Source organism: Amphiura filiformis, chromosome 15, assembly GCF_039555335.1.
Source record: "Amphiura filiformis chromosome 15, Afil_fr2py, whole genome shotgun sequence".
Lineage (NCBI taxonomy): Eukaryota > Metazoa > Echinodermata > Ophiuroidea > Amphilepidida > Amphiuridae > Amphiura > Amphiura filiformis.
Window position 1 is genome coordinate 329,810 of NC_092642.1, and position 25,181 is coordinate 354,990.

At 37.5% G+C, this 25,181-nt stretch overlaps 1 protein-coding gene across 16 annotated transcripts in view; it reads right to left on the reverse strand.

Annotated features, from left to right (window-relative positions):
• Positions 1–25,181, reverse strand: part of LOC140171115 (uncharacterized) — a 73,948-nt gene that overhangs the window by 31,323 nt on the left and 17,444 nt on the right. For 10 of the 16 annotated variants that reach the window (XM_072194299.1, XM_072194297.1, XM_072194295.1 and 7 more), the window contains exons 7-23: positions 24,952–24,996; positions 23,703–23,846; positions 23,245–23,262; positions 22,260–22,421; positions 21,102–21,263; positions 19,053–19,202; positions 17,168–17,362; positions 16,227–16,244; positions 14,715–14,906; positions 13,269–13,472; positions 11,121–11,150; positions 9,301–9,465; positions 7,085–7,246; positions 5,591–5,743; positions 2,483–2,671; positions 1,250–1,393; positions 138–317 (exon numbers count right to left, since the gene is read on the reverse strand). In XM_072194299.1, the coding sequence (XP_072050400.1) occupies positions 138–317; positions 1,250–1,393; positions 2,483–2,671; positions 5,591–5,743; positions 7,085–7,246; positions 9,301–9,465; positions 11,121–11,150; positions 13,269–13,472; positions 14,715–14,906; positions 16,227–16,244; positions 17,168–17,362; positions 19,053–19,202; positions 21,102–21,263; positions 22,260–22,421; positions 23,245–23,262; positions 23,703–23,846; positions 24,952–24,996 (2,313 nt within the window). The remainder of the gene's footprint in view (positions 1–137; positions 318–1,249; positions 1,394–2,482; positions 2,672–5,590; positions 5,744–7,084; positions 7,247–9,300; positions 9,466–11,120; positions 11,151–13,268; positions 13,473–14,714; positions 14,907–16,226; positions 16,245–17,167; positions 17,363–19,052; positions 19,203–21,101; positions 21,264–22,259; positions 22,422–23,244; positions 23,263–23,702; positions 23,847–24,951; positions 24,997–25,181) is intronic. The other 6 variants (XM_072194288.1, XM_072194285.1, XM_072194291.1 and 3 more) reach the window with 6 other exon arrangements.

Consider the following 25,181-nt stretch of genomic DNA (forward strand, 5'->3'; position numbering starts at 1 on the left):
TATAGTTTCCATACAACTCATTCTTCCACATGCTTTTAGACAACATCTCTCTGCCTCACCGCATACATTGTCAACTACACACCCGTTCCCTCACAAACCCCACCCATCTCCACCCCAAGCACACACACATCATTTACCTGGTAGTACTGGTGGCTGTACTTGTATAGTTTCCATACAACTTGTTCCTCCACATGCTGTTGGACAACATCTCTCAGTCTCACCACACACGTTGTCATCTTCACAAACATTGGCACAGATTCCAAAACCACTGTCTTCTCCTGGTGGTGGACACTCACCCACATGACCAACTCTAGGTACTGGAATAGGAATAAATTGGTAGAATTAATATTATGTATATTACATCAAGCAATTATCTTGGTGTTCATCCAGAAGTTTAAAATATAAGTTTGTAAATTAATCTAATGCTGGAACTAACATTTGCAACTCACTTTGCATCATCAGGCATCTAATTGATGGTGTGGCATCAATATATCCTTGTGATCACTATTGATGATGGAGTGACATCAATATATCGTTGTGATCGCCACTGATGAATAACATACGATTCACTACACATCACTTTGTATAATTCTACAGAGAATATTGTTACCAATTTCTTTCTCAGTGCAAATAAATTTATATGTCACACCATTATCAAGCAGATGCGACAAAGCATAGTAATTTGCCAATTTGAATTTCAGTATTTGATTAATTTACAAAAGAATATTACAACTGAGGCAAAGTAAATTGTTATTTACTACCAGCGCCCATAATGCCAATAATTATTCATGTCACTCCATCGGTCGTGCAACGGTACGGCCCTTTGAAGGTCCCGCATGCCATGTACGTACTGTGTCTTGTTCTGACAGTTTATTCAAAAATTTTGACAAAACTACAGCACCTAAAGTTTTGATTTCGCAGAGTATGTTAGTTTATTAAAGTACATTACAATTGTGTAAAAACCGAACTTTGAAAAATATTGAGGGCATCCTCCTCAGCAAATGTTACAATATGGCTTTAGTATTCTGTGTGTGCTACAATCACATCCCTCAAGCAATTAAAAGGTGCATTTCAGGTGTGTGTGAATTCAATATCATCCCCTGGGGTGTGTTAAGGTCCTTATCAATATTATTACGATCATTTGACCTACAGCAACTGTAGCATTTCACATTCAGGTACCAGCAGATATTACTAGTGCTTCAATCTTCCCCCACTCAACCTCTTTCTCTGCCTTCATCTCCTGACTTACCAGGAGCACAAACTTCAGGAGGTGCCAGAGTGATTTCAATTCCTTCTTCACAGGCAGCTTTAGACATCAGACATGCATTGTCGTAAGTAACACCATTGCTGCCACACACAGGGGCATAAATTTCAATGCAGAATTCAGGGCATTCTGAAAAAAAAATAACATTGATGCTAAGGCATGTTACATAGAGGTAGTAGGAGGTAGTTTTTTCAAAAGCGACCTACACCATCTGGTGTCAAAGGTTTAGAATAAGCTCAACCAACAGTAGCACCAGTGCAAAAATTTGGAGACCTGTTATTTTAAAGATATTTTTTGCACATGCTAAAACACAGGAGAGGGTAATTACATAACACTTGCACACATACGGGCAGGGCTTGATTTAGAGGGGTTTTACATGTACAAATGCATGTAGAATTTTACCTATGCATGCAAAATGTTGTGTTATTCAGCCCATTTTTAGGAAAAAAAGTTGTACATGTAATTTTATTTTCTAAATTGACCCCTGCATACGGCCCCACCCACACGTCAGCAGTCAAATAAGGATCATGCACATAATTATCCCAGTGGCTGGGGTTTTCAATTGCCGCATCAAGGACAGTTTTTAGCATTTTTTGTGATTCGTTTTCATACACACAAATTACTACGCATCTATAGTACCAACCACTAGCGGACTTATCCAAGGGTATTTTCTTCATATGCACGTCCACAGCCAACACATAAACGTACCCATTCTGACACCCATCATTTACCTGATGGTACCGGGGGTAGAACTTGTATAGTTTCAATACAACTTGTTCTTCTACATGCCTAAAGGCAACATTTCTCCATCTCACTACATACACTGTCATCAACATACCCTTACACAAACCAGATCTACTCCCAATTAAAGCACATATACACACACCCCCACTCGCGTAGGCAGGAAAACAAGGACCTCATTTTAAAACATACAAACCGAGGACTCACACATCCGTTCTTAATCGCCATACCGTGGACCTCACTCACGTCACACACACCAGACCACTTACTGTCCAACCATGGCCCGTCCTATACCACTCATAGGTGGCCCCGTTTTAAATGCATTTTTACGTTATTTGCGATGTCCTGGATATATTTAAAAGGCCGAGGACGTCCACGGTCACCGGGTGTCCTCATTTGTCATGTGTGTATCCTTGTGTGTGTCCTCGTTTGACTGGCTACGTAAACGCACCCCCACACACACACACCCACATTTACCTGATGGTAGTGTTGGTGGTACTGGCTGTACTTGTATAGTTTCCATACAACTTGTTCCCCCACATGCTGTTGGGCAACATCTCTCCGTCTCACCACATACACTGTCATCTTCACAAACATTGGCACAGATTCCAAAACCACTGTCTTCTCCTGGTGGTGGACACTCACCCACATGACCAACTCTAGGTTCTGAAATAAATTAGAATTAATATTATGTATATTACATCAAGTAATTATCTTGGTGTTCATCCAGAAGTTTAAAACATACTTTTGTAAATTAATCTAATACAGGAACTAACATTTGCAACTCACTTTGCATCATCAGGCATCTAATTGATGATGGTGTGGCATCAATATATCCTGATGAATAACATACGATAAAGTCCACATCTTTTTATATAATTCTACAGCGAATAGTATTACACATTTCTTTCTTAGTGCAAAGAAATTTAGACATCACACCAACCAAACAGATGCTTGATGCTACGTAGCAAAGTAATTTGCCAATTTTGGTTTCAGTATTCCATTTACATAAGAATATGGAGCAATTAGCATGTATGCATTTACCTATTCTTCTGCCCACCACATACACAACCACATAGTCACACATACGTGTAATCACCCTCTTTGGCATACTATATACTTCTGCCCACCACATACACAACCACATAGTCACACATAAGTTTAATCACCCTCTTTGGCATACTATATACTATATACTTCTGCCCACCACATACACAACCACATAGTCACACATACGTGTAATCACCCTCTTTGGCATACTATATACTTCTGCCCACCACATACACAACCACATAGTCACACATACGTGTAATCACCCTCTTTGGCATACTATATACTTCTGCCCACCACATACACAACCACATAGTCACACATACGTGTAATCACCCTCTTTGGCATACTATATACTATATACTTCTGCCCACCACATACACAACCACATAGTCACACATACGTGTAATCACCCTCTTTGGCATACTATATACTATATACTTCTGCCCACCACATACACAACCACATAGTCACACATACGTGTAATCACCCTCTTTGGCATACTATATACTATATACTTCTGCCCACCACATACACAACCACATAGTCACACATACGTGTAATCACCCTCTTTGGCATACTATATACTATATACTTCTGCCCACCACATACACAACCACATAGTCACACATAAGTGTAATCACCCTCTTTGGCATACTATATACTATATACTTCTGCCCACCACATACACAACCACATAGTCACACATAAGTGTAATCACCCTCTTTGGCATACTATATACTATATACTTCTGCCCACCACATACACAACCACATAGTCACACATAAGTGTAATCACCCTCTTTGGCATACTATATACTATATACTTCTGCCCACCACATACACAACCACATAGTCACACATACGTGTAATCACCCTCTTTGGCATACTATATACTATATACTTCTGCCCACCACATACACAACCACATAGTCACACATACGTGTAATCACCCTCTTTGGCATACTATATACTATATACTTCTGCCCACCACATACACAACCACATAGTCACACATAAGTGTAATCACCCTCTTTGGCATACTATATACTTCTGCCCACCACATACACAACCACATAGTCACACATAAGTGTAATCACCCTCTTTGGCATACTATATACTATATACTTCTGCCCACCACATACACAACCACATAGTCACACATAAGTGTAATCACCCTCTTTGGCATACTATATACTATATACTTCTGCCCACCACATACACAACCACATAGTCACACATACGTGTAATCACCCTCTTTGGCATACTATATACTATATACTTCTGCCCACCACATACACAACCACATAGTCACACATACGTGTAATCACCCTCTTTGGCATACTATATACTTCTGCCCACCACATACACAACCACATAGTCACACATACGTGTAATCACCCTCTTTGGCATACTATATACTATATACTTCTGCCCACCACATACACAACCACATAGTCACACATACGTGTAATCACCCTCTTTGGCATACTATATACTATATACTTCTGCCCACCACATACACAACCACATAGTCACACATACGTGTAATCACCCTCTTTGGCATACTATATACTATATACTTCTGCCCACACCACATACACAACCACATAGTCACACATAAGTGTAATCACCCTCTTTGGCATACTATATACTATATACTTCTGCCCACCACATACACAACCACATAGTCACACATACGTGTAATCACCCTCTTTGGCATACTATATACTATATACTTCTGCCCACCACATACACAACCACATAGTCACACATAAGTGTAATCACCCTCTTTGGCATACTATATACTATATACTTCTGCCCACCACATACACAACCACATAGTCACACATACGTGTAATCACCCTCTTTGGCATACTATATACTATATACTTCTGCCCACCACATACACAACCACATAGTCACACATACGTGTAATCACCCTCTTTGGCATACTATATTGTTGTGATCGCTACTGACAAATAACATACGATTATAAACCATCCCAAGTCCAGATCACTTTGTATAATTTTAACTACAGAGAGTATTGCTCAGGGAAATAGCTAGCCATTATTTTGGACAGGCAGTCTGCTCCTGGAACAGGCAAAATTAATGACAGTGACATATTTATGCTAAATTCTAAAAAATATGGCTTGAATAGGTTCTTTGAACTCAAAACAAGACCAGGTTAATAAATGAAGGCTATACCAATAGCTATTTTAACTGACTGACCCCCCCCCCCAGTGCAGAGGTCTGCTTTATGTTTTTAGTGTCAAATTTTGGACAGGAAGTTTTGGTGAAAATGATGGACACTTGTCAAATCCTAGCTAAGACCCTGATAGTGTTATCATTTTTTCTCAGTTAATTCCATGAGAACTAACCATCCTTGTTGAATAATTTCACTACGCAAAATAAATTGGGGTGAAGTATTTGCAAAACTACATTCTGATTGAAATGAAGATATCACGTAATTGACCAATCAGAGGCAATGTTAGATTGGCAGTTAGTGCTCAGGGGGTTAATTTCATCTGCTAACCTGGTTCAGGTGCACAAGGTCCGTCATAAGCTTTTGTAACTTCAATGTTTTGTTGACAAGCTTCAAATCCCATCATACACTCATTAGAATAAGTAGTACCATCACTGCCGCACACAGGTCTGTACATGCGGTTGCATTTTATGTCACATAAATCTGAGGCAAAAAGAATGATTATCGTGTTGTAACTTCTGCATATACTGACAATATACTACATTACCGTAATAAATCATCCCTATATACCCCAGTATATTCAATGTAAGTGGATTCTGTGAATAGTAAAACGTCTAAATTATGAGAGAAAATGCAAAACTATCGCAAAAATAACAACAATGTAAGAGTGGGACCTTGTATAAGAGCTGGACGGTGTAGAGCCTGATGAGCAGGTAACTCTTGAAAGAAGGTGATTCTCATATAATTAATGAGCTTAGATGCAATAAGGTAAAGATAAAGCAGACAACATAAATAAAAACTTCTTTTTTCATCTTTTCTGGAAGCTCTAGCACATAATTTCTACTGTAAGTGTGAATTGCTATGCACATTGTTGGCTGTTAGCATGCATATGCTATATTCTAGTCATGGTTTTTGAACTCGACAGCCTCATTTGAGACAATCGTGCAAACGGAAGTAGATTAAAATTAATATCAAACTGATCATCTGATCATACTGTTTTGAGTTGCCTTAGAATTTCTATCTACCTATATTCACAAATATAAAACAGAAGTAGAAAAAGTATGCATATACTTTTATTCTATCGTCATATACTGTAACATTAAATTATCTTTTAGAAACAAAATGTGTGGTAGGGTTACCTTTATGTTTTTACATTTTTATCACTGATTATAGCCCTTAAGTTTCAATACTGGATTCTTGGTTACACATGGTAATTGACAGCTCCAGAGCGGGGCTAATTCTATGCCGACTATACAAAAATGTGACTTTTAGAAGCTTCAAAATTCAAAACTGATGTGCTAGTCTCTTCAACAGAAAGAGCTTTATAGTCTCTTCTCACCACAGGGCAAATAGTAGACATGATTTGCCTCCATGGTTGTATCTGGGCAGTTTGTACAGAGTGCTATGGTCCTGATATAATTATAATTTACAGAGATGTTTTATAGTTATCTGTGCTCCTACAAGTATTCTGAAATCATGTTGCTATAAATCAATACATTTCTTCACATAAACTTTTCCATTATGATACATAACAATTCTAGAAACACCACATCTTTTAGAAACACCAAAAGTCTTCTGAATCAAGTCTGCGCAACAGAAGAAAATCTGCAAGGGGTGGCAACCACCCACCCCTGGTAAGACAATGATTAAGGTAAATTTCTGACATCACCTACGTGACTAACCAGAATTTAAAATGAGCTGATTTATCACTTATTTTCTTTCTATAATCTTGATTATATTACAATATCTTGACAACTTTTTTTCCAAGAAAGCAGTCAATCTTCCTCCACCCATCCATCCACCTTCCCTGCTCTCTTAACTTACCTGGAACAGTTGCTTCTGCTTCCTCACAAACTTCAGGAGGTGCAAGAAGGATTTCAATTTCTCCTTCACAAGCAGCTTTATTCATCTCACATTCATTGTCATAGATTACACCATTGCTGCCGCACACTGGGTCAAGCAGCCAGGTGCAGAATTCAGGGCATTCTGAAAGAAAAAGATGGTGGCAACACTCACATATAATGTATATCTCAAAATATAAACTTAATCAACACTATATTCTTTCTGGTGTCCTTACTATTGATCAAGGGCTTGAATGTCCTCCATTATATTGTCACCTTATTCAAATAATTGCCTGAGTCATATTCACTAGTTTTTCAAAACATGGAAACAAAAATATACTAGACTTAGCTGTGGTCTAACCCATGGACACAGCCGTGTTGCTGACCCCTTAATGACCTTTGACCCCAAAATCTCATGAAAACCCCACAGGCATTGCCTTATGTCAATGCATGTGTCACATAGTATCACTCTGCCATTGTATTTGTGACAGAAGGGACATTTTGAATGTTTTTGTCTTGGACCGGAAGTGATCCCTTTATGACCTTTGACCCCAAATAAAAAAATACCACATATACATTAGGTTAACATAATTCATGTGTGCACATACCGTCACTCTCCTATGTTTTTCTTAGCTAATAAAGTTTTTTGAAGGAATTTGGTTTTATACTGGAAGTGACCCCTTAATGACCTTTGACCTCAAATCTGTGTATGATTCATATACACTGTGTAATAGCAATGCATGTGCACAAGTTGCATCACCGTCCTACGTAATTTGTGGGAGAAGTAGCATTTTGAAGCTATTTCGTTTTATACCGGAAGTGACCCCTTAATGACCTTTGACATCAAACAAAAAAATACCACATATACATTTGGTTAACATAATTCATGTGTGCACATACCGTCACTCTCCTATGTTTTTCTTAGCTAATAAAATTTTTTGAAGGAATTTGGTTTTATACCGGAATTGACCCCTTAATGACCTTTGACCTCAAATCTGTATGATTTACAGACATTGGGTAATAACAATGCATGTGTGCAAGTGGTGTTACTGTCCTACGAAATTTTTGGGAGAAGTAGCATTTTGAGTTGAAATCACGTTTTTGACCCCTGTGACCCCTACTTGACCTTTGACCCCACAAATTTCATGTGACATGTAGGGGCATGGACATTGATGATTGTGACCAAGTTAGGTCAAAATCGGTGTACGCATGTCAGTGCTAGAGCAAATGTAAAGGTCGACAGAAGAAGAAAGAAAGAAGAAGAAGATCCTGTAAGAAAAAAGACACAGCCGTGACTAAGGTCACGGCTGTGTAATGATCAGATCAATGGAAAGGAAATCAAAGTTTGACAAAAGGGCAAACACATCCATCCCTAGAGTCCTACTGATAAAGATGAGTGGGTATATATCAAAATGTTATGGTACATATCTCAAATACACTTGTGATGTATGACTGTTTATACCTAGTTGGCTTGTTTATCCATCATGTATGAATATTAACAATGACATTTTTATGAGATAAGGGTTTAGGTATAGCTTAAAAAAAACCGCAGTGATTTATAGTGTGCTACGCACACAGGCAGTGTTCTAGCTGGCCATCCGTCTGGTCGTCATTTTAGATGCGGAGTTTGCTCCTGGGACGGGCAAAATTAATGTCTTTGACAGATGCTATATTAAATTGTATGTGTTGGGAAGCTAATTTACATTTTTAGTAGACCAGATTTGTAGAACAAGGCCATATCAGCACATATTTGAACTCTTTGAGCGAGCCCCCAATGGGCTATAGACGTCTGGTAAATGTTTAAAGGTCAAATTAGGACAGGAAATTTTATTCAAATGACGGGCAACCCTGCGCACAGGCACAACGCCTATGTTGATCCACAAGCCTCAGCACACTTTACAGGTTGTCGCTACTACGGCCCCACATCATTCCATAAACCATTTAACAACAATTCAGGGACTTTGCTGCTTCAAGAGCGCACACCCTAGAATTCCACAAATAACCTTCGCAACCAGGATCAGCTCCCCGAGTTTCGTACGGGTTACAATGAGACAATTAGCAGTAAGTTCCTTGTAAAGGGGAATTTCAAGCTAACTCAATTTTTCCACAAGAACGTACTTGGCACCGTTAGGATTCGAACCCGCATCCTCTCGCACCATAGTCAAACGCCTTATCGATTGAGCTATCTTGGCAGCTTACCATTTGGTAGAATTTTTTCTGGTGCATCTTCACATCTTCCTTGAGTTGCTACAGTAATGTCAATTACTTCTTCACATGCAGCTTTATTCAGCTCACATTCATTTCCATAAGTAACACCATTGCTACCGCACACAGGGTCATAAAGCGAGGTGCAGAAAGGGCACTCTGAAACCAAAGCACAAAACAAATATTAAAACTAAAGTGCCACACAGCTCTTCCTTATGTATCCTGTGACACCTAGTTTAAATCATACTTAACATCTTCAAGCCATATTCAACAACTCTTTTTATACATTTGTACAGGAGCCATCCGTTGTTAATCGGGGATGAATCCACACTTTTACAGTAGCATATACGCGAACTCAAGCGCGCATGTGTGTTATGCGTGAGCGCATAAAATTTGTCATGCCTGGAACCTGTGTGCGTATACACGCTTACAAGTTGAATTCAGTATTTTGGAGGTAGCAGCTAAACATTGCTCATATCAACAGAAAAATCACCAATCTTTTTGTAAGGCTAAGTGGCAATGATTAAGTGATATTCCTCATGAAATAATCATGTGAATTATACGATCTTTAGCTTGGTTTCGTTGTTGAAAAGGATTGAATCATGTTTCACAGTTGTTCAACACCATTTAACAACTTGTGTGCGCTTGGTTTATTTCGCTCGGGCAGCTAAAGCTGCTCTCGCGAAGTAAACCATGCAAATGTATCTTTGTTTTAAAAACAGTGATGAACAATGGTGAAACATGATTGAATGTATGTATGATTTCCGTCACATATTAATTTTGTTATTGTTTATCAAGATTGATAAAATGGTATTAGTAATTATGAGGTAAAATGAAAGAAAGCCCACTTGCTATCTTGGCCGTGTAATGTAAAGCTCTATGGGAGACTTAAGGACACAATTACAACATTATTTCAAAACAAACACAACAAATTTGGCCAATTCTAAATAGGTCAGGGGTGTGAGTGAGCACTGATAAAAAAAAGTCTGAAAAAAGATAAAATCAAGATCAAAAAGTCTAAATTCAGATTTGAATCTGAACTCTCACACCCCTGTTAGGTGTAAAAGTTAGGACATGTGTAAATATTACAAATATACCAAGAAATCAGGTCTGAAATAAATTTAACCCTATTCTATTAGCCCCATCAATTTCGTGCCATATGGCACGAAATGGCTTAAAATGCATGTAAAACATATTTACACAAATAAGGTCTTATCTTTTGAACAGTTTTGATAATTTATCACTTCTTTATCAACCAAAAACCTTTTTTCCTAATATAACTACCATTTACGCATCAAAAAATGGTTTAAAGTGTTGGAAACCTGCATATTTTAACCATTTTTAGGCCAAATTTTGTGTCCTAAAAATAGCCCCAAAATGTCCATAAACTTTATAAATATAATTTAAATTAAATCCGATTTCATTTTATCATATGTAGAAACACGGCATTACAAAGTATTTAAAACTGCATGAAAATGCCACATTGATGTACTCATACACTTCAAAAATGTAAATCAAAATATTTTTTCATCATATTTCGCTGAGCTCATTAATTATTCATGAGCTAATTTGCATAAAATTTACATAATTAATTTTGAAACTTGTTTTTCTAAAAGCTTAAAGTCCAAGCTTGCCAATGATATGCCACTTATTGGTTTTTACCCAACCGATAACACTGCAACAGAGTAGTTAATATGATACCTCCACAACCCTCAAATATACCACTTTTGTGAGGGTAATAGAATAGGGTTAAAAAGATCATACATATGACTTAAGTTATGAACCCCTTCTTTATTCCTCTTGTTATGACTCACCTTCTATAAGTACTGGCTCTAGTATAGACTCTGTAATATATAACACAGGTATAAAAGGAATTTATGGGATATGGAAACATTGTGGAAATACATCAAATAATGAAGGTGGCCAGATTCTTTACCCAAAGGGCATAAGTTTTTTATTATTTTCAGCAACTGATAAAGTGCCTATAACTTGGTAATCAGAAGTTCAATTTTCATGGCATTTGCATTAAAATGAGATGCAGAATTCTTGAAGGGCTAGTCTTAAATCTTATAATTGTGACATTTTCCTTTCCTCTACACTCATGTGTTTTTGATTCCCTTATATAAATATGGAAGTGAGATGTCAGTATCTAATAGACACTTCAGAATAACCCGAAAGCCTTGATGAAATTTACCCCCATTCCCTATCATTGATATGCACATCTTTACAGGGCGAGTCAAAATGAAGATAACTCATGTTTGTGGCGCTTTTGTACAAAATCTAGAAAAAATCCGCTGTAAGTGAAAAGATCATTGAAAAGAGCAGATTCTAAAATTTAAAAAAAGAATTGTTGCATTTGCTTTCTGCAAACCCGAGTTATACTCATTTGAATAAAACCTCCCATTTTTGGAGCTGCACACTGTTCCACTTACCATGTAGTGTATTGATTTTGGAGCCTACATTGGTTGTTTGATTTATCGTATATATGTATGTGCACAGTGATTTTCATAACTTGTTCTAGTGCACTTTTGTATTCCCATTGATTCATGTTGTTTCTATAGGTTTAGCACTTCTTTGGGCCGTGGAACTGGTAATTTTTGGCTATCGAACTTTACCTACTTCTAATGCCTACATTTGCTGTTTTTGCCCCCCCAGCGTAAAGTCTAGTCAGTATTTTACTTGTTTTCCCACATCAAGTTGGTGTACCTTGTTCTTTTTCTTTCCAGTTGTTCATATTCAAGGTATCCTCTTGTATCATTTTGATCATTGATGTGTTTTGTGTCCTCGTCCGTTGGATACACCATTACCCACTTTGTCTCTTTTTAAATTAAAGGGTAACCATGACAACAATGTTTATGCTAATGAAGAAAATGAGTTAACCACAATGTGTCATACATTTTAAAGATTTTCTGAGTATTTGTACACAAATTTTACAATTAATATATTCACAGTGGAAACTCTTTAATACAAAATTTGTGGGGCCACAAAATTTAGTTTGTCTTATCAGGATTTTATCTTATCCATCACATATTACATAGGGATTCAGTGCCCGGGACCTGAAAATCAAGCTTGTCTTATCAGGTTTTTTGTATTATCAGAGCTTCTTCTTCTTCTTCTTCTTCCTATATACGTGCATACCTCAAATTGAGTATTGTCGCATGGGCTTAACGTGCACAGTTTTTTACCTATGCACGATCCTGGAACCTAGGATTGATTGCAGATATCAGAACCGGGGATGGTACCCCTTCTCTTTTCGAATAGCTCTGACACTTAACGTGCACAGGGTTTGACTCTTCCTGTACACGGGACCAACGGCTTTACGTGACTTCCGAATCACGGATTTAAGCACATACACTACCTATATCTGCATGTGATAAGCAGTGTATGGGGCGAGAAGAAATTCTTCAATTAAATTCTGAAATTAAATTTCTGAACTGAATTGAAGGATTCCTGACCATATAGGAACTTTTTGGGAGGGAAGAGAATTTTCACCTAAGGCAAGCCCAAGGCTCAAACCCTCGTCGATCGTATCTCCCGGCCGGCAGCGCAACGCCTTAACCACTCGGCCATCTCGCCCGCTTGTATTAACAAGTTTCCACTGTAATATATTCTTAAGAAGGTCTTTATATCAAAGAAGTTAGACTAGGAGAAGCTTGATGACTCTGCCATGTTTGAGTGAAACTCATGAGGGGGAAATAGTGTACCCTTAGATCATTTCACCATATGCACCTTGATTGCGATCTGCCTCTACAGCTTTGCGCATACTATGCAAACTCAGTGTTTTACCCAGAAACCTTGGAAACACTGAATGCAATAAGACACTGATATTTGTTCAACTTCAGGTTACACCATTAAATGCAGGAGGTACACCATTTTAGTTCCCATGTCTGACAATCCAATATATCAGATTTCCCAGAGTGCTTTGCACAGGGCTTTATGGAGTCTATACTCTCTATACGTACCTTCAGGACAAGTGAAACTTGGGCAGCAGGCATCAGGCTCCTGTACTGGATCAATGGTACAATACGGAGGTGGCGCATCACAATAGATTTGAAAACATTCTGCCGTGGGGCCCTCTGGTGTATCCACACACTGACAATCGATGCAAGGCTCATGTTTCCATTCAGCGCCAACTTCATAAGTTTGACCCTCAGAATCGGCGCATCCTTTAAAAAGGATTGACAAAGAAAATTACGCATATAAACACATTACATATTAACCCCCTTCATTACTAGATAATAACATGAAATAGATGCTTCACAATTTTATAATTGAATTAGTTTGATGCCTTATTTTGTCTTAGCAGAAAATGTGTTCCCATGGTGAATCTTTGAATAAAAACAATGCAAATTTTAAAACTGTACTTAAACTCATTGAAAATGTTGCTCTTGTTGTTAGAGTGCCTGTTTGTCACTTGTCACCAATGAGCAGTCATGTAGAGAATGGTATACTGACATCAGTATCAGGCGCGTAGCAAGCGGGGGGACAGGGTGGACATTCATACACTTAAAAGCATTCATCTGTGTTTATTTTGCATGTGTGCACACTTGTGTTTTCTGAAGCAAAGCATACAGTACACAAATTAAATTACTCTGCTAATATATAAAACTATGTACAGATATATGCCTGTATTGTCATACCACTAAGGGAAACATCAAACAACACCGCTAAGCGGATACATTTTTGTATCTAGTCAGTGAGTATGTACTTATGCTTTACATCTAGTCAGTGAGAGTGTAATTGGCAAGCATGATACGCGTATACAGCAAGGTATGTGTATAAAGGCAATTCGCATAAACCGGGCATGTAAAATACACACGATACGTATTACGCGGAACAGTCATCTAATTTTTGTAATGTTTTTTCCTATTTTGCATCAATTAAAATGTATAAAAACTTAATTACTGTCCAATCTCTTTTATCTGGCCATTATGGGACCAAGCATTATCTGGATAAGTGAAAAATCCGGATAAGTGAATTACATGTAATTCTGCATTAGAAGTTCCAAGGACGGAAATTGTGACAACAAAAGATTGATGGGCTAATAACACTTAAAGATGGCTTTAGAGTGCTTTATGCAACATAGATATGTCATTCTAAGCATTCAGAGCATAAGGTATTAAATCATCAAAAACATGTTTTCCTGTGAAGATGCCATAGCCAGATAACATAGAGAATAGAGATCCATATAAAGGAAGTCCAGATAAGAGATGTTCGACTGTATTTCAATATTTAGAATGACTTAGTGGTATGATAAATTCATTATAGGTTCAGCATTGGTATGGTACGGTAAATCATAATACTGGGTTCAGCCTTCGGCATCACCCAGTATGACACTTCACGCACAATAATATCCAGCACCATACCTCCGCTTCACCTAATAACTAATATCCTCACACATGACTCACCTTCTGGGCATTCAAATACAGGACAGCATTCACCTTCTGGAGTTCCTTTATCTACACATAATGGGTTCGCTGGGAAGTAGCAGTCAACAGTTGGACAAACGATATTGCCCTCAATGCATGTACATGAAACACAAGAATCCTTTGGTTGAAACACATCACCATCTTTGTACTTTAAACCATTGTCAACACATACTGCAAAGAAAAAGAATTTTTTATCTAAATTTTGGTTTCAAATCATAGATTCAATTACAAGTTAAGACATTTTTGAATTGTGTACTGTGCTTCACTGCATTTCATACAATTACTGAATAGGGCGCAATTTGCTAGACTTGATTCCAGTCCTTGTTTACAGAGTTTAAGGTTAGGGTTTAGGATTGGGGTAGGACAGTCTTGTAATAAAACTAGTAGAGTTGCACTCTATTCAGCAATCACCCCTTGCATTTGCATTTCCATTTCCTAGGTTGTTTAGTCTACCAGCAACAAGCTCGCATTCTTGAAACAGTAATGCTAAATGCCTTCAACTGGTTTAAGTTGTGAGAACAAGTTACAAATTTCTACAAATTACACTGTGTGTGTATGCTTGCATCCACAAATAAACATGAAGAAATAAACAATTTCTTTTTGGATATATTTTGTCAAAGATCTGGCAGTTATATAATCTTAGACAGAATTTGACATCAATTTTGTCAATCAAACTGCCCATGACCTTTGATTGGTTGGCAGTGCATAATAGGACAGCAAATTCATCGGAGAAAAGGAATCATGGTACTTTCACAAGGCAAAAATCCAAATTTTCTCCGCTTGTTGACATGGTGCCTTCAGGAAAGAAAGTTTACTAAGACGTAACTTTTGAGACATTTTGTATGTTTGAAGATAAACCATAAATAATGCACACTGTTTTACCGCCACATTGAGAAAGTCAATCACAACAACCTGTAAACAAATTGATTGACAGGTGAGGTCTGACTAATCTTTTTAATTCTGTCTCTGATTATAGGATACTCAGAGGTTAGATTATTTCTCTTTGTTAAGTTTAGAGTTTAAAGAGTACCTAGTTGTTACCCCAAACTCATCCACATGTTGTTTAGATATCTTAGTACTGACATGTCCTCTGTTGGGCTGGTTTTATACATCTTGAAATAAGATCTATCATGGTACATCTATTTCATATCTAAGAGAAATTTTGTATTTATTTTTCGACATCCATGGTCATTATTTTATTTTACTTTATTTTATTTTATCTCTGGCAAAAAGCCAGGTATGCAATACATTTTAGTATTTTTACTTTACTGGCATAAAGGACTGGAATTCCCTCATATGCCATTTGAAATCAAGCAAATTAAAACCAATTCAACAACGATGCATTCACGTCGTCTGTATGGTTTACTCGGAGCTGCGTGGTTAAGTAAACCATGCAGATAGACGATGTGAATGCTTCATTGTTAAATGGTGATGAACAACGGTGAAACATGATTGAATCCCGAAATTAATCTTTAACTACAGTGTACTTACATGGAACAGCTAATTCACCTGAAAACAAACAAGGAAATAAACACACATTAATACTAGAATGTACTTTTACAATCAAAATGTCTCACAAATCATTAAATATTTCACATTCATTGGCAGTCAGCACATGTTTGTTCTCTTTTAGATAACATAAGGCTAAAAAAAGCTTTGTCTAAAAGCACCTTGTGCATATTAGTTTTTCTTAGCGCATCCATTTCAGCTAAAATGGTAAAGTCATTTTTATTTTATTTTTATTTTTTAGAGGTAAAATCATGAAATCCTGAAAAATATTGAGAAGAACATTTTGATTTGATACTTACATTGTTTCGGTATAAAAACAATTGGTATTTGTATTTCAATTGTGTAATGAACCCCATTTTTATGCTTTTAATTCATGTTTCATAAATTCATGAGGGGTGATCGTTCGATGGTGCATGTCTAACAATCACACCAGTGTTGCATGCCTTCGCGTATATTTGATAGATTGTTGCATGTCTTTTTGTTTACGCAAACAACCAAAATAATATGCGGTATGTAGATAGCAGTTTCCCCTGTCACATTTTATGGAATGATTGACCCTCATTATCGGGTGATACTGAGACTGTTTGTGGGTAGTCTGTATCTCCATGATTGCATGTCTGTGAACTAAAACAACAAATCATAATATTGTTGTCTGCATCACATATTGTCATATCTCAAAAGGCTGCCTTGTAGGATTTTTGTATTTTATATTATTTTATATTTCAACATGCTTCTTTCTTTTATGAATAGACTGTAATAAGATTGTAATATTGTGATAATACCTCAAAATCAATATATACATGTACATGTAGAGTTAATTTTACAGTGTTTCTCATCACAATTAGATGACAATAATAAAAAAATCACACAAGGGAGCCATTTGAGATACGACATTATATGAAGCAGACGACGATATGACTTACAGATTATTTCCTCCTCTACAGGCCCTCTCCTTGTTCCTTCCCGTTCTTCACCAATCGCATTAACACACCAGCAATAACCTGTGCTTCCATGACACTGCTTGATCTCATATTCACCAGCTTCAGTACATGATGGTATGTATGCACCAAGAAGACCTCCTGCTTCCCGACGTTCAGTCTGACATTTGGTTAATTTACCTGAAAATAAAGTACACAGGGTATGTAATATGACATCACTCATGACAGAGTCATCCTCATTTCAATACAATTCTGTCCTCCAAGAGGCTACCATTGGGAATTTTCTGTGATAATACAATTGAACAGGTGATAGGTATGAATGGCTGCTTAGAAGTGCAAACCCTAGGCATTCCACAATTGACCTTCACAGCCAGGATGAGCTCCCAGAGTATCGTACAAGTTACAATGAAATAATTATCAGTAAGTTCCTTGTCCAGAGGAAAACTCAAATTTTTCCATGAGAGAACAACCTCTCGCACCTTAGTCAAATGTTTTATCATTAGGCTAACTTGACTCCCAATAACTAATTCTACGTTGATACTCAGCATAATCCTCCATAGGATGTAGAGCCAAGGAAATAATTTACAATGCTCCTGTGCGGAGTCAAAGTTGCAATGCATATGTACAAGGTGCAAGTAAAAAAATCTGTAATTTAGATGTGTGTTGCTATTGCTCCCTTGGAGGCCTCAGCTGATGGCAGGGCAAGGACATCTCCAGGGAGGTTGTTCCACCAGTTGAGAGTGCTTGGGAAGAATGAATATCTGTACAGTTGCATGCAAGATTGAATGGTCTGGAGAGGGTGATAAGACCTGGTGTTGCTCTGAACCATAGGAGCTAGGTAGTGATCTGGATTTATGGCAACATGATGGTGGTGAATACGGTACATCAGTATGAGACAAACTAATATAGACCATTTGACATGTGACGTCATTGCCCGGCAGTATGCGCACGCATTATGGCACTTTCCATTGTTCTTTGCCCTGCAGTGTGCGTGCGCATCGTTGTTTGCTCAGGGCATGTGTATTTTAAATCTCCCACCACATTTCATATAGTACAAGAAAGCCATTGAACAGTGAAGCGATTCGTTCGAGCATATCGACAGACCAATCCCTCGCCTTTGTTAATAAACAATGATGTCAAGTGGTCTATATGGCTAGCAGATTCAGACAGAGGGGAGTCCATCAGCACAGTCGCAGTACTGGCCTGGCTACTTCTCACACTGTTTGGACTGTGGGAGGTACAATAACAGAAGCAGAAAACATAAATTTATAGTCACCCGAGAAATAAAATACAGTCCGCCATCAAGCACGTATTATGAATATCAAGAAGCAGTCAACCGTATCAAGAAAGTATTGTATTGAAACAACCGCATTGGGCAGGAGAGAATGTACAGTATGGGCATGAATGGTAGCAGCAGCGAAGATCATAATGTTACAGGATAATGCTGAACATCAAGCGCACTGACCATGCTAGTAATGAAAGGCTCTGTACCATCACCAACACTGTGCCTCTTATCAACTCTGTCAGATTACGACAACTACGATTCCTGGGACATATCCTGAGGATATAGGGAGATGAACCATGCAAAAGATATGATCTCTACAGCCCATTACGTGGTAAAAGAAGACCTGGAAGGCAAAGAACATCCTACTTGTCAAATGTGCAAGAAGTCTTGGGGACTTTGACAACATTTTACTGCCAGATGCCATTACCACTTTGGCTTCAAATCGTAGTACATGGAGAAACTTTGTAGTCGCCTGCTTCACAGCTTAATGAAATGAATGAAATGATGGTAGCAGCAGCAGCCAGAAATGACACACAAACCAACAACTGATGTATACAACCAACAGAATGTTGACACTAAGCTTACTTGGTTTAGCTTCACAAGACCCTCTCCATGCTTCAGTGATATTAGTCTCTGCCAAACAAGCGGCTTTTTTCATCTCACAGTCGTTGTTATATGTGACATCATCACTACCACATACAGGGTCATAAAATGACATGCAGAATTCAGGGCATTCTAAAAATAATATAAAATTCACAAAACAATTTGATTATCAGTCATGTTCATTAAAGCCATATTATAACATTTTCATTCAAAATAGATAAGTATTTCTTTGCCATAAAATGTTAGCTTTTATTATCAGATATGTCCCCTTTTAATTTTGAGCCAAAGAACCGAGGTAAAGCAAAGAAAATTGGAATTTACTACCAGCGCCGATGTCGCCAATGTGTATCACTCCGTCGGTTGTGTTACGGTACTATCCTTTGATGTGTATATCCGTCCCATACGCAATGCACGTACTGTGTTGTCAATATCGTGTACGCGTTCGACTAATATTTCCATCGTAATAATAATACGCCGGATCCTGTGTTTTATTCAAAATCTCGGATTTTGACAAAACTACAGCACCTAAAGTTTTGATTTTTGCAGAGTATCTTTATTGAATAAAGTACATTACAATCGTGTAAAAACCAGAATTTAAAAAAAAGTTGAGGGCGTTCTCCTCAGCAAATGTTATAATATGGCTTTAACTTTACAAATTATTTTTATTGTACATGTACATCTCGTATCAACCACAAAATTTTAATCTTGTGAACAGACAATAAAATAGTTTAGATATGCACACAACTCAAAACTTTCACAACTTCAATTTCAGCCATCCTGAATCACTCTAGAAAATGACAGTATAGCCTCATTCTCAGGGTGGGATTGTGACCCAAAAAGATGATCATATCTTCTTGTGAACTTTGCATAGTGACAAATAGAGCAGCAACCAAGGATGCCTTCATGCAGAAACTTCAGTCATACAACGAGACTGCATTAGCAGCAACCAATGAATGAAGCACTCAAGCAAAAACTTCACCACTCAATCACCTCTCATTATACACTATTAAGCAAATAAGCAAGACCAAAAATGATGCTGACGGTATTATACAGTACTTCTTCTTCCTTATTAGTGCCTCCCTCATATTTATGAGTATTATCGCACTGAATACAGAGAAGCTGTACTTATTTTTTACTTTGGAACCTAGAGTAGATGAGTGTACAGTCAACAGTACCAGGATGATCCCCTGCACTTTTCGAATAGCCTATGACGTTCTTTAACATGCACACTGCATTAATGTCAGAAAAATACATATACACAGGCTTAGAGTGCCCTCCGAAGCACTAAGCAAGTAGGGTTAAGTGTCTTGCTCAAGGCTACAAAGAGCCAGCCGAGCTCAAGCGGTACCTCAGATCTCAGATTTCGAACCCTCGACCCTTGGATTCACAGTCCAACGCCTTAACCGCTCGGCCACGCTCCCCTCTGAGGATACCGACGCGACCAAGAGAGAAACTGCCAAAATCACCTTCCAGACCAATTAGATTAGAAAGAGAGGGTTCAACTATGAACTGACAAAGAGATTAGAACCAAATAGAACAAACTCTGTCATGTTTGCAAGAATGTATGTTGCAGTGGTGAAGCACTGCATGGTCTGCACTGCCCCTAATTAAACTCCTGCTTCATTTGTATTTTAGCAAAGTATATGTGGCTTTGAAAATTATATAAAATCAAATGCTTTGGAAATATGAAGAATAAATTTTGTATTATGCATTATATACTGTCTTATCACAAAAGGCTGCCTTGTGTGATTCTTTTATTATCATTGTTGTATTTCATATTGTTATTTTTTCCTTTTATGAATGGACATGAAATTGTATTATTGAGATAATACCTCAAAATTTTACCGGTAATCTAAAGTTAATTTTACAGTGTATCACAATTAGATAACATTAAAAATATAATAATAATATAATAATATAATAATAATATAACAATATAACAAAATAAAATAAAATATACTAAAAAAAATCACACAAGGCCTTTTGAGATACAACAGTTGCAGATGACAATTTCTTTCAAGCTGAACTTACCAGAAGCTGGCTCTGTTCCATCCTCACATCGTCCCTTAAACTCCTCCATCACGTCTATTCCGTCCAGACATGCAGCTTTAGTCAGCTCACATTCATTGCCGTAAGTAACACCATTACTACCGCACACTGGGTCATAAAGCGATGTGCAGAATTCAGGGCATTCTAAGTGTAAAAGAAAAAAATTGAATTCTATTAGCTGTAAAAAAAAGGATTTAACCTGAAATACAAGTTATTGGCAATCATTTGGTGCAAGGGTACAAGGAGCAGTTCTCCCTGGTAAATTTTTTAACCCCATGAGAACTACCTGCCGATTGGCCAAAAAGAAGCAGTTTTCATTATCAATTGGACCAATCAGCAACATTGATAGAATAATTTCACCACACAAAATTTTTTTTTCCTTTTCCTTTTTGCTTACTTTCATCTGTTTGACTCTTTGGTATTGCATTTGTTCTGTTGCAATTTCAGTACATTTTTAAGGTATGAATCACAGCAGCTTAAGGAAGTATCCCATCATGCATTGCAGTGTATCTGCTTGCTTCATAGCAAACACATACAAAAAAAAAAAGAGCTGATCATATATTGAGAGGATTGAGAGCTATGGACATTTACACAAAATGTCATATTTTTTTCAAACAAAAGTCTGAGCACCCCTGATTTTAGTGTGTAATTGAAAATGTAAGCAAGATTTTGTGTACACTTCCTATGGCATGTGCAATTATATTATGGTACTTCCCAGAGTATGATGGGATACAGGTATCAGCTACTCTGTGGGTGTGCATACTGCTTCTTTTGCGGTCATTATCTCTTGCTTGTTCTCCTCATAAAGTTGGTGTACTTGATTCAAATCTGTCTCTTCCACAGTCAGCAAAGCCACCTGGATCTTATTAACTTTCCCCCTAACCCAAATTTCGCACTGATAATTACAAACATTGATAATCATTGCAACCCTAGTATTGCCAATAGAGTAAACTGCACACCATCCTGAAAAACTACATCTCTAGCATGCTCGGTCATTTCAACATTCAAAACATCTGATTTTGACCAGAGTGGATTAAATCATGCCACATATAGGAAACAAAACTGACAATGTATTGAGGGACAAAAAACATCAATTGATTGTGGGACATATTACTAGTTTTGATCGAAATAGACACTTACCAAAGACATCAGGACCAGGCTCAGTGCATTCCCCTGTGTATGCTATAGTAATTTCATCCTCCTGTTCACATGATGCTTTGTTCATTTCACATTCGTTAGAGTAGGTAGTACCATCACTGCCACACACCGGCAAGTATAAGAAAATACATGCTGTGGGACAGTCTATTTATCACAAAGAGAAAGAGTAAAGAAACATTATTAATTCAATCATTAGTTATTGAATTGATATTCCAAAGAGGTGTGGCCCATAATGATTAGTTAAGACTTAAAGCCATAATCTATGATCTTATAAAATGAAATTGGTTAATTTTTTTCAAACCTGACATTTTTGCATATATGTGATGCGATCAAACAAAATCAGTCGGAACTCTGAAATATTATTTCAACATTTTGATTAAATTTTAACAAAATTTAAATTTGACGGAAATCGTACATTAAGGCTTTACGTGTACTACGCACAACCCTTCATACACGTATATTTATCATCCATCTCTCTCTGGCATGCCATCTCTGGCCAAACAGCTTCTGATCTTTGATAATGGTTACTCACTTTATTGAACACTGCCGATCTGAAAACTGCTCCCCCATGTTACACTGCATATCACAGTTCTTATGCTCATAAAATAATACTGTTACATGTTTTTGTGAGGGACAAATAAAAATCATCTTGAAAGTTGACTACTAAGGGCGTGGCTCTGGTGCAAGAGGCCTGGTATCTCCCCCCCCCCCTGCAAAATTATGAACAACTTTTTGCCCTCTTTATTGCATTTGTTGCATTAATTTTGCTCTTTAAACTGACGGTGGATGTCCACGGTTCCTGTGAGTCTGCACTTTATGAGCGACATGTCATAGGTGCATCTTGTTTGTCAGTGAAAACAAACACACCCACACATGAATCATGCTGCAATACACTCTCTCTCCTTTGGACAACCTAATGACCCAATGTTTTCACTGAATTTTCATATAATGGATGGTTGATGCTTACCTCTTGTTGGTTCAGGTTCTAAAAAGGAAAAGAACAGGAAAGTTAAATTATGCTTGATTGACTGACAAAGTGTGGTTGGTCGATTGATAAATTATGGTTGATTGATAAATTACGGTTGATTGACTGAAAACTAAGGTTGATTGACAAACTTGATTGACTAGTCAGAATGAAAGAATTAATAAAAGACAAAGAAAGTAAAAATACATCAAAAGTGTAAAGCAAACAGGAAAGAAAATGGCAAATTCAATAAAAGACCACAATATACTAATAGTTCATTTTAAAATGATTTTGTTCCAAAATTAAGCTTCTTTGTGAAAAGAAGTTAATTTTAATTAAAACATTTTTGTAATCGATTTGGCATGTGCCCCCCGCCCGGCCCTGACATGCAGCTGAACATCCCACACCCACTTTACCACTATAAGGGAACCAATCAATGCTTCCTAAACCACAAAGCTTACCCTCAAATTCACACTGCTTGCCATCAAATCCTTGTGGGCACTCACACTTATAGAAGAATCTGAATCTAACGTAACATTCACCGCCGTTTACGCATGGATTAGGGTTGCATGGACCTTGAGCTGACTCAACTACACCTGACTCAGCTGAAAATAGAAAAACACATATTTAATTTATGTAAAAACGTGAATGCAAATCGAGGTCAATAATACAATCGACCAAAAAATGTGTAATTGTTCCAGTGTAATTGTTCCAGTGTTGTACGTCAAACAAACTGTTATGATGAAATATGATGAAGTTGCTCCACAAGGCTATAAAATTAGCTACTTTCTGGCATTATGTGATAAAAAAAATCCCAATATGTAAGGCAATGCTGACCACTTCTCAGTTCAATGGAAGCTTGCACAATAGCAGGCAATATTGCATATTCTTAGTCAGTGGCTTAGCTTGTTAGCGCTGAATTTCATTGGTTTCTGCATCACACGGTAGACAGCAGCCAGTGCGTTGTTGTGGAAAGCGCTTGTCGAAGCACGAGTATGTAGCGCATTCCATAATATCAGAACGAGATCGCAGTATGTGCAACTAAAAATGTAAACAAGTTCTGTAAATTCAGAAAGAGGGGAGTTTTCATAACTTAGTTAACTTATTTTTTGCTAAGTAAAACAGTGTTTAGTTATCAAAATAATATTTAACTGACTACGAATGAGAATACACAATAGGAATTTTTAATTTTACTATCCTCTACTGTGTGATCACACGGTAGAGGATAGTAGAAAAATCAAAAATTGCTATTGTTTATTCTCTAAACAATTTGATTACAATCGGTTTCACCTTGAGATTGGTAAAGACATTGGTGCTTATTTTTACCGGTCACAGTATCAAATTGTGTGTGCTAACCTAATCACACAGTTCATGTTACAAGTACACATGTACAAGGGCAGTTTGTTGGCATGCTTGTAGCGAAACCATGTAAAAGCATTGACATTACTACCTAACGCAAGGTGAAGAGAAGCATAGTGGATGCTTCCAAACTCAAGGTGAAGAGAAGCATAGTGGATGCTTCCAAACTCAAGGTGAAGAGAAGCATAGTGGATGCTTCCAAACGCAAGGTGAAGAGAAGCATAGTGGATGCTTCCAAACTCAAGGTGAAGAGAAGCATAGTGGATGCTTCCAAACTCAAGGTGAAGAGAAGCATAGTGGACGCTTCCAAACTCAAGGTGAAGAGAAGCATAGTGGATGCTTCTGGCTTACCTTCTGTTGGTGCAATTTCTGGCAATTCTGGTACTTTATATGGACCTATAAGAGGCAGAATTGAAAAGAGAGAAATAAAAAAGTCATTACAGTAAATGGCTGATTAGATTGACCCCCTCAGATGTCAACATTCTGGGATGAAACTGAAAACCCTCCAAGGGTCCACTTCACTAGACTTTTGCTAACCCTCCGTAACTCAAGTAACCGTTCATAAAGTTACGAATACCCAA